The following is an 11,432-nucleotide window of genomic DNA, read 5'->3' on the forward strand; positions in this document are numbered from 1 at the left end:
CTGCCAGAGATAAGCACCGGCCCCACCGCGACCCTGACAGAAAAAGGGGAAAAGATGGATGGATGGATGGATCTGACAGTTTAATTGATGGAATTTTTAATGATCACATAACTAAGTGAAACACTCTTAATTTAAAGTTAGTCATTATCCACATTATTTACAGTGTTATCCATCTTATCTTGCTTCTCGCAGTGGGGCCGATGCCTGTCTGTTGCAGAGCAACACAGAGACACACACTCATGCACACACAGGCAATATAGAGAAGCCAATTAACCCGACAGGCATGTTTTTGCACTGGTGGAAGAAGCTGGAGTACCTGGAGAGAACCCACACATGCAGAGAGGACATGCAAACTCCATGCAGAATGTTAATGTTGTTTAATTCCAGAGATTTATGGTCTCCCAGTGCATGTGTGTTATCTCTGGGTACTCCTCCCACAGCCCAAAACTATGACTATGGTTGATTGGTGTCTCTAAACTTTCCTTCCCTTTGATGATCATGTGAACTGTCCACATTCTACCCATCCTTTTGCCTTTAAATAAGTGGAAATGGGAACCTAACCTGTGACAAACAAGCTGTAGATGATGGAGGGAGGGTTTTTAGGACAAAGTTTTGCAAATTTTTAGGATACACATAGAAGAAACAAAGTTAAAATAGATACGTCTTTACATTTCTTCAGTCTGTCATTTTTATGAGTCTTTAAAAATACCATCCAATAAATACAGTTTGTGTTTTCTTGATTCTGAATAAGAAGTTGTTCTAAACACCTACTCCACCATTATTAAATTGCGTCGAAAAGTACCTTAGTTATGATCAGTGTGTCTGTTAAAGAGCTGACTGTGGGTAGCATAGAGTTAGCTCCAATAGTTAGCCATCGTTCTTATCATACATGTGATGCTTTCTAAAAAGCACAGTGGCAAACAGTTATACTCAATAAGCATTGAAGATTTTTTATCAGTATCATTATTCATACTTCTAAATAGGGTTTAAGGTAATGTTTTGGTGAGATTTGGTTTCTCTTTGCAATGCACACTAAAGTTTAGAGCGCCTCACATTGTTTTCCAAGCTAGTCCACACCTTAAAGAGTTATTTTCTGTCTCATAATCGAGTTTGACTTGCAGTCATGTAACTCCCAGAACAAGTAAGAACTCCTGTACTTCCTGGGTGAAGATTTTATCTCTCAGTCATTTACATCCGTCTGTTGGACTTAAGGCTACCGCGACTTTCAAATGTGCTAACTTCTTTTATCTTTGGGGTTGATTTTCTTCCAGGCAATTTAAAATCCCTACATAATTAGAATAAAAATGTTGCCTAAATGCATGTGTCTGGTAGTGTGTGCTGGTTTGTTGACTGAATAAGCCTTTAAACAGAACAACATCCCCACCCATCGGGTAAACATCTAGAATACCTTTAATGTGAACAATCGAAACATATGCAGATCACCTTAAAACTTCACAGATTTAACACAAAGAGGTAAGAGTTAACTTTCTATTGGAAAAGCACTTAGTTTTAAAAAAATATAACATTTGGAAAATAAATGTTGTATAGAGGGATGGAATGGACCTATTTAAATATGTCGTAATTTTAATTTGATGTTAACACATATGACTCATTTGATTACAAACTAAAAAAGAAAATCTTCCATATTTCTGACTTTACAATCCAATTTGTTTGGGAACTTTGTTAGGATAAATAAAATCGTAGCTGATAGAAAATGTGCTAAAGTCTGGGTAACTTGCTGGGTTATGCCAGTAATGTTACCAGCACATTACTGGCATAACAGAATTATGGGGCCGCCATGCAGCCCCTCATGCATACAATCTGCCTAAGACAGGCAGCACCACAGTTATATGTTTGAGAGTATCATTAAGAGCATAATATAGACAATTTTAAAGTGGATAGAAAGCCACAGCAAGTTGTATAATTTAGTAATCGCTGTTCATAGACAGGAAAGAATATCAACATTATTTCATTACAGTTACATGTTTTATTTCTTTATTTCTTTCAGTACCGTATTGTGATCTTTAGCTACTAATCAAGATATTAATATATCGTTTTAAAAAAAAGAAAATGTCAGTATAAAAGAGAATATTGATAAAAGGTGTGATTCTGGAAATAGGATAAATGACAATAAAATAAAAACCAATTAGAAAACATCAGGCTACAGAAGGATTTCAGTCACTGTTAACTATTTTCTCTTCTAATGAGATCAACAGAAACCGTGAAGATTTGGAAATATTGATAGAATAATATATATATATATATATATATATATATATATATATATATATATATATATATATATATATATATATATATATATATATATATATATATATATATATATATATATATATATATAAAGTTGTACATTACACCTGAAAGAAAACAAAATAGGGTATATATATATATATACTGTATATATATATATATATATATATATATATATATATATATATATATATATATATATATATATATATATATATATATATATATATATATATATATATATATATATATATATATATATATATATAAACTATTACTGCTACATTCTATTGAATGCAAACTTTCATAACAAAGACGACAAAAAGAATAATACCAGGAAAAATCATATGTCAGAAAATAAAACCACCACTTTGAGTGGTTCTCAAATTTTCTTTAGAAAAAAATAAAAAATCTAAACCAAGCAATTTTGGTATATTTCAGAAAAAAAGCCTGCAAAAAAACGAATGAAGAGCAAAACGGTTCATTTACAAAATAGTAATTTGTATACATGGATCATGAGTCACTACCCTATTTTGTTTTCTTTCAGGTGTAATGTACAACTTAAACCACTAGGTGTCCGTCTAAACTCTAATTTCTTGCCTACACCCAGTGACCTGGTTGTTTACTGGAGATAAGAACAGGATTTTCCTAACATTGCCTCACCAGAGCTGCAATTCCTCTTAAAAACAGACATGTTTTACCATCTTTCTCTCCCAAAAGAGTCTGGATTATTTACGTATAAACGGAACCTCATGTGTGTTTGTTTCTGAAGTGTTTTCTGAGTCCTTTAAATCCTCAAGGACTGTGCTGTAGTTGTTCCCTGCTCTCTAAGCATACAGCTCCTCAAACTGCGTTCCTAGGAAACCTCTGCCCAGACCCACTATTGTTTTCCTGCCTGAGCTCAGGTTCAGTCCTGAGGGCTGAAGCTTTCAAACAAAAACAATGTGTTCACGCTCAGATTATTAGTCTTTTCAGGGGGGTTATTTTATCAATAATCATTATGTTAACTATGACTGTCTGCACATGGCAGCTTACATGCATGTCAATATTCTAAAATAAACATTTTAATACATTCCTTGTTTTGGATAAAAAGAACTGGATAATTCAGTATAAAAATATGAAGGTGAACCTATCAATTGTTTTCCATGAACTTAAGGTGGTTCTCTGCACTCAACAGACCCAGTTCTCCTGGTATTGTCAGCATGATCTGCACTTTGTGTGTAACCGAGTCAATTTCCCACAGACCGTAGCAATATTTCCTATAAGCTACTACTTAAGTTATCCAAACAAAACTGCGAACTACATTGGGGATTGTAAAAGCAGGAGAGTGGATGATTTTATCCGGATTTACAAGAACTGTCTCCAATATCTGTTATTGAAAACAATGAAGATGATGTAATAAGCACGTCCTTGTGAACTCCAGCTTGCAACATTAAGAGTGTGATACTTAAGTCAGACATTGACTGAGAGATCAAATCTACAGAGCATCTTATTTATTGTCTCCTGGGAAATACATGTGCAAGTCCAACACTGTATGAGACATAGAAAATAGCTCTACAGCCTGCAGAGATAATTAACTGCATGGGTTTTCGTTTATTTTATTCAAGCGTGGTGATAATGTTCTTTTCAGGTGAACAAAAACAAAACATGGGTTAGAAAATCATTATTGCATATTTTGTATGTAAAGTTTGATTCTGACCTATTCATGTGAAACTGTGGGTTTGTTAAATTACTTGTTAAATCGAAAAAGTTAAACTGTACAGAAGAGAGCACAAAGACAATGTCACATTACGAAACCATATGTCCATCGTAAAACTAAGTTTAAATGAGATAATTGTATGTTAATCTTGAATAAAATGTTTTATTACAGAAGAACATAATCTAATCATTTAGAATTTATCACAGACAATGTTAAAACAATAAAAGATGTAGGCTATCTGTGGGAGGGAGCCTTAACAGCACAGTGTTTGTACCAACTATTTGCTTCTTATTGCTTCATATGTTCCCCATGATGAATAATTCCAAGCAGCTATTTTTGTCTTTGTTGTGTAAAAGTGTCGCAAACCTGTTATTACAGCCTCCTATTGAATGATTCACAGCAACAGTCAAAGGAAGGGCACAGTTGTGTTAGAATATGCTTAGAGAAAACTCCAGATAGATCCAAACTGACCTTCACATGGACAAAGACACATCCCTTATCAGTAACACAACAAGATCACATAAACAACCCCTGCTGACATCGACTGCTTCAGTACAAACTGCATTTATGTAAATAGTTAATGCTATATTTTCATGCACATTATTTCTTCCTGGATATTTATATCTTTAACAAGTCTTTATAAGTGGCGGCCTAGTGGTTAGGGCATAGAGGTTAGAATCCTGAGGTTCTGAGTTCCAACCCCACTCCCACAGACTGCTACTCAGGGTCTTTGAGTAAGACCCTTAACCCCACACTGCTCTCCGGGCGCCGCGCGACGGCAGCCCACTGCTCCCCAGGGGTATGGGTTAAATGCAGAGGTAAATTTTTCCAATGTGAGATTAATAAAATTCTATTTTTATTAGTATTTAATATTGAAAGTGTTCAATATTTAATAGAGTATCTTCTCAGGATGTTTTAAATTTTAAGTCTACACCTTTAAGGATGCTTCTATGTGTGTTTTTTTATTTTTTTATTTTATTTGTATCAGCATATTATGTGTGTATACTGAGGCAGGGTCCCATAAATGCATTTATGGTAAATGGTAAATGGCATGTACTTATATAGCGCCTTTATTCAAGTTAGGAGACTTGACCAAAGCGCTTTACACTACATTCATTCACCCATTCACACACACACTCACACACTGATGGTGGCAAGCTACATTGTAGCCACAGCTGCCCTGAGGCTCACTGACAGAAGCGAGGCTGCCGTACACTGGCGCCACCGGGCCCTCTGACCACCATCAGTAGACAATGCAGGTGAAGTGTCTTGCCCAAGGACACAACGACAATGAAAGTCGGAGTCGGGGCTTGAACCGTCAACCCTTCGATTACAGGGCAAACTCCTCCATCCAACGCCACTGTCGCCCTGATCTTGTTGTGTTATGGTCACATAATGAATATGAAGAATGTTGATTCTTGATTGATATTGCTACTGCAGCAGTTTCTTAGGTATCTCCGCATTAAATACCTTAACCACAGCTGAAAAACAGGAAAAGTATTGTAGCAAAAATGTTTTCCTTTATGGCTGGATGTAAGTGTTGGCTTGGTTTCTGGTAAGAAGAAAATAGAACTTTTTCTTGACTTTGCATATAGCATAAAGTGTAGGTTTTGGATAAATTTGTTTTTACTGACTCATAGAATTGTGGAAGTGCCAAAATATACTTAAGTAATTTAATATTTAATCAAACAATTTTTAATCAGCACTTTTTTTCATGTGGATACCAGCCCAATATTGTTGATTGTATTAGACAAATTAATTAAAAAGTGAGCTTAGCACTGACAGTCTTGATAACAGCAAACTCTGCACATATATGAATAGGTTTACAATTATTCTCATCCGAATGTATGTAGCCTTTGATAGAAACAATTCAGCCCCAAGTTGAACAGTGAATTACTATTTAATTTGCCTGAAATAATTTGCATTAAACTATCAGGAAAAACAGATAATTCAAGAAAATGACTTATGAAAAAAAAAAAACTAAACAAATACTTTAAAAACGAAACACATTTTATTCAGGTCAAATATTTGTTTATATATTTTCGCATTTCTATGGGTTTACCTTCCTAAGGAGAATGTTGAGAATTCAATGTATCTGTAAATGTCACAGCTTGAGATGAGTTCACCTGTTTTGGGGCGTGGCCAGGAAAAAAACTCACACACAATCATAACTAGCTCGGCAGCTGAATTTCAGAGTGAGTGTGGAAGAACAACTAGCTGGTTTATGGTCAAGGTGGAAACAAAAGTCAGGTTTGTTTAATTTTCAAATAGACTCTTACAAATTTTATGGCTTAGGATCGGTCCTTCGGATTAGTTTTTTTGTGTCTTTTATCATGATGCAGAAACTACTTGGATTAGTTGTCCTGCTGTCACTGCTGAAAGGTAAAGAACATCCTTTGCTTTGGTTCTTTATGGTGTTTTATGACTAAAATAATGAAAAAACCCTGCAAATAAACTGGAGTCATTCGTCTATTTGTGCACCTTTTGTAAATAATATTTACAATTCCCTGCTTCTTGACCTCGATTAGATTTAAATCTAGATAATTTTTGTTCCACCGTTTTGAATGATGAGTTTGCATTTTTGCTGAGTTACTTTTGTCTGTGCTACTCGTCTTTCTTGTAAAGCCAGTTTGAGATGCACTGCTTCTTTGAGAGAGACGCCCATATTGTTTCCCTGTTACAACTTCCACACTGAAAAAGGAAAACCCAGGTCTCTGAATTAGCTTAATGTTCTATACTGTTTTTCATCTGAAACAGCTGTTTCTCCACAGGGTCTGCTTCTATCATAGTGACTGTACAGGAGACACAGCAGAACGCCACTTTGTTTGGCTCAGTGATTCTCCGCTGTGATTACTCCACCTCTGCAAACCCCCAGGAAGTTCTGGTCACATGGAGGTTCAAGTCCTTCTGCAGGGATCCTGTGCTGGAGTACTACTCCACAGGTAAAGCTGTGGAGCTCATTTCAACCCAACCTACTTCCAGTTATTATCTGTTATCAAAATATTAATGGCCATGTGCTTTACCAACTTAGATCAGTATATTTCTTTTCAGTATTTTGATAAATCACAGAGCCTGAAAAACAAAACAAATCTGGCATTCATACTTTAAACTCAAATGATATTTTCCAAGAATTTTCATCAACCTTAATATCTGGTTGTTGATCATTTAAATATGGTTCTAATATTTACACCCTGAAATGAGTGTAAAAACATTTCTCCTTTTGGAACTCTGTCTTATCTTGTGAGCTGTAAATCATTGTAAACAAATGTTAGTTAGTGACTGATTTAACCAAATGTGATCTTATTTTAAATGAACAGACAATTATGTCAATACATTAATCATGAGAGAATGGAAGAAGCAATTGCTTTTGTTATGACCTAAACAGTGTACACACATATAATGGATTTGATCAATTTTTTGTTTTTTACAGCTTACCAGGCTGCGCTGCAGCTGGGACAGGACCCATCAAATGATTGTCCTGACGATCAGCGGACGGTGCGGACGGTAATCCAGAAGAGAGGAAGCAGTAAGCCGACCCTTGGATCTGAATATCGGGAGCGAAAGATCACCATCCAAAACAGTGCGTACATGCAAGTACAGGCATAATGTCAGTCAGCTTATTTTAAATAGAAGATTATTTCATTTTCCAACTTGTGCTAATATTTTGCAATTTTTTCTAAATAACAAATTTTTCCATCAATTAAAATTATTAAAATACTTGTGAATACAGCAGGTTAACCCTTTGGCTATATATTATTCATTTTCCATATTTTAAGAACAAAGTTTGTCAGACAAACAAGTTAAGTATTGGACTTTCTTCACAATAGTTTAAAGCCCTGCTTTAACTGAACAATATAATCCAGAAAGAAGGTAGAAATTTCTAAAAATGTTTTTGTAACAATTGCACTATAATTGGGGACATATTTTTGTGTTTGCACAGAGGCAGACTTGGTGATACACGAGGTGATGAGGAGGGATAACGGGGTTTATTTTTGTGCTGTTGATGCCCCCGGGGACACCACTGGTGTCAGTTTGAAAGAAACCAAGCTCATCGTCTACCGTAAGAAGCAGAGAATGTCATATTGTGACCCTCCAGCAACCTTCTCTCCGTAATGTCTGTGCAAATTTTACAGGTCGTGGCATAATCTTCATAATCTTATGGTATTTGAAATTAGTGATGTCATTCACTTCAACATGGTCTGACATTTTGGAAGGTCCCAATGCATAAAATCATAAATCAATCAATTTGTTTTGTTTTTTTGTATTCGTGAATTTTCTGAAACACAAAGGTTGTGGTTTTTCTGTCTGAAATTTCTACTTCAATAAAATACACATTTATTTTAAGACTTGTGTGCTTCTTTACAAGAGATATCAATATGTTTTACTGAAAGCATATTTCTATTCTGTTTATTTGTCAAAATTTTTTTTATGGCCTTCCTCCTTAAATACATATTTTTAATAAATATAATAATAATGCATAAGTAATGAACAATGTGGCAGACATTTGTGCTTGGATGGCAAAAGAATGCGTGACTTTACACACAGCTGTGTAGTCACAACACAGGACTCCGTCATAATAACAAAGGACAAAGGACATGAGTCACACACTGCTTCTTTTTCAGAAAAGTAGAGTCATTTCTCTCTCCTTGTTGCACACACACACACACACAAAAAAAAACATACAGACACAGAAGTCAGAACTAATAGAAAGTCAGTACAAACAGAACATGTCATGTTAAAGTTATTCCACTTGTCTAAAGATGATCTGATTGGCATGGAGGAATTATTGCATTGATACAAACAAAAATAAAAGGCAATTCACCCAGAGGCAAAATAATAAAATAAAAATATCCAGTTATCCAGGCATATACCTACGGAAGAGGATAAGGGGCAATGAAAAAATAACAAAAAGTTGATTTTTAAATTTTATTTAAATTTGGTTTTAATTTTTTGATTTTATGTCAGTTTAAATGGGGGTAAAAAAGTCAGAGTACTGACTTTTCACATGGGTACGGCTAGATACTAACATCTTTGTTACCTATCAGAATTCAGTCAGAATTCTGAGATTAAATTCAGAATTCTGAGAAAAAAATCATAATTCTGAGAAAAAAAATCATAATTCTGAGAAAAAAATAATAATTCAGAGAAAAAATTCATAATTCTGAGAAAAAAGTCAGAATTCTGCCTTTTTTCCATGTTAAACTGAAATAATATTTAAAAATCTGTAAACTTTTTAATTTTTTCAGTGGCCCTAATCCTCTTCCATATATGCCTAATGCCAATCGACACATAAACACCTATCTCATCATTATTCTCCACAAATTGTAGTTAAAACCAGTTGCTATGAGAAATCTGTAACCCATTAAGTTTTTCTTCTGCTTGCCTGGTTTTCAAATAACAGAAAACGCCCCCTAGTGGGGATGCTAGGGAATAACGGGGGAAACCCAAGGGTTTTGCTGTGAAATTAAATCAGGTATTATAACTAAAATGAGAACATTATAGTTTTTATATATTGTTCCTTCCTGAGTATTGAATGCAGGGGTGTTAAGGGCTAAAACCCTTTTATAATGCTTTTAATGATATATAGTTTGTAATATATGGCAATGTTAAAAAAAAACAACAACAAAAAACTGTTGTTGCAAACCAATATTGTTATAAATCCCATTTCACTGTCATAAAATGTAAAGATTTTTGACCCATTTGTTGAGATGAGGGGAACTGAACTTCTTTTATTTTTTAAATGGGAAACGAAAGAGAAAATATCTGAGAAGCACAGGCATAACTCAGCCTGTTTCATAACAACCAAGTACTGAATAGAATAGAATTCAACTTTATTGTCATTACATTGTCACAAGTAAACAAGTAATTCACTCTCTGCATTTAACCCATCCCTTTGGGGAGCAGTGGTCTGCCATTGTGCGGTGCCCAGGGAGCAGCACATGGAAAAATACACTGAAAGCAAATCGTTTTTTTTTGTAAAGTTTAATTTCACTTCCAAAATCTAGATCTAGATCAGAAAAATGGCCAGACCTGTAAAAAAACAACAACACTAAAATATAACTTGTTTAACAAGATGAACATAACAAACAACACATCATGCCCTAGTCGAGAGCTTTTTAGAGATGAGAAATGCCTTTGAAATATTTCTGTCTACAAAGCGTAAAAAAGGTAGTTCAGTTTTTTATGACTCCAGTTAATAGCAGTGAGTGCAGTTATCCACTGATTAAGAAAAGATAGAAAGTGTCGAGCTTTTTTCAGAAGTGACTGGCCTTAACAAAATTACTCCAAGAGAACACTGATGATTCAGACAGGGGATCATAAGAGAAAATAACGCAACATCTAAAGCACCTAAGCTGTCTCAGTTTATTGATTGTTCATGATTCTTTATTAAAAAATTGCCTCTGTGGAAATTTTTAGGAAGGAAACCCCTTCTCACTGCTGGAAAGTTTGCCTCCTGCTACATCGGACCTAAAACTAACACAGTGTTGAGAAATATAACACCATACCAACAGTGGTTTGCTGCTTCAGCACCTCAATGACTTATAGCATGACTTCAACAGACCAATAATAAAAAAAACACACACAAGTTGAAGCAGAGTGGTCAAAAATACCAAGAATGTATTTCCAGTGTATTAGTGGCTGCAAAGGGTGGCACAATCTGTTAGAGGGCAATACCTTATTTTCATAGGGCCTTGCTGATTTAAATCTTTTCTATCATAATAGACACAACATTTCCCATTTTGTTATGTTTCTGTTTTATAATGCAAACAAGAATGTTTTAAATATACAAACATTTATTAGAGTAACAAACAAAATCATAACCATAACTTAAAATGTGCTCTGCGTTTGTGTATTTTCTATTTTTTTCTTTTTTGCAGTTGTGATTGAATGATACGCATCCAGTCATTTATTAGCTTTTCTAGTGATGCAATACAACATGCTCCTCTTTATTATTTTGCTTGTGTTAAAGCCTAGGTGATGTGTTAGTGGATAAAAGTACAGCACAATGCAAACCTCTTCTTTTGCTCTTGACTTTTTTTTTCTTCCCAGGGAAATGATTTTTATTTGTAAAGAATGACATAATTTATCACTTGCACTAGTTTTCATCAAAACAGTTAATAAAGTTTTAGGAATGAAACATTCTAAATGTTTATCCATGTCTTACAAAGATTATTTAGCTATTCTAGTAGTTTATATATAATAAAGAACTCTAAAACTCTTTAGTAGATGAATAGAAATATATGTACTGAGATGAAAATAGCTTCCTTGGAATGAAACTGCAAATAAACAAGAGATTTGCCCAGTGCTGTGATGAATTTATTAATTCAAGTGTTCATTAATCAAACATTTATAAAGGTGTTGATGTTTTTCTATGTAAATTAAGAATCTCACAAAAAAAATCTCTCAAACGTAAGTGCTTTAGTTGTTGAACGGTAATAAATTAAATCACGCCCATTGTTTT

General features: G+C 34.4%; 1 protein-coding gene across 1 annotated transcript; it reads left to right on the forward strand.

The window, feature by feature from the left end:
* The first annotated feature begins 6,139 nt into the window (after positions 1-6,139).
* On the forward strand, positions 6,140-8,211 carry LOC119782296 (immunoglobulin-like domain-containing receptor 1). The gene is made up of 4 exons (XM_038283196.1): positions 6,140-6,352; positions 6,742-6,912; positions 7,401-7,550; positions 7,911-8,211. Exons 1-4 carry the CDS (start codon positions 6,304-6,306, stop codon positions 8,081-8,083), a joined length of 543 nt encoding a protein of 180 aa, XP_038139124.1. The 5' UTR covers positions 6,140-6,303; the 3' UTR covers positions 8,084-8,211.
* The last annotated feature ends 3,221 nt before the right edge of the window (positions 8,212-11,432 follow it).

Source organism: Cyprinodon tularosa, unplaced genomic scaffold (assembly GCF_016077235.1).
Source record: "Cyprinodon tularosa strain WSP-4 unplaced genomic scaffold, ASM1607723v1 ctg191, whole genome shotgun sequence".
Classification (NCBI taxonomy): domain Eukaryota; kingdom Metazoa; phylum Chordata; class Actinopteri; order Cyprinodontiformes; family Cyprinodontidae; genus Cyprinodon; species Cyprinodon tularosa.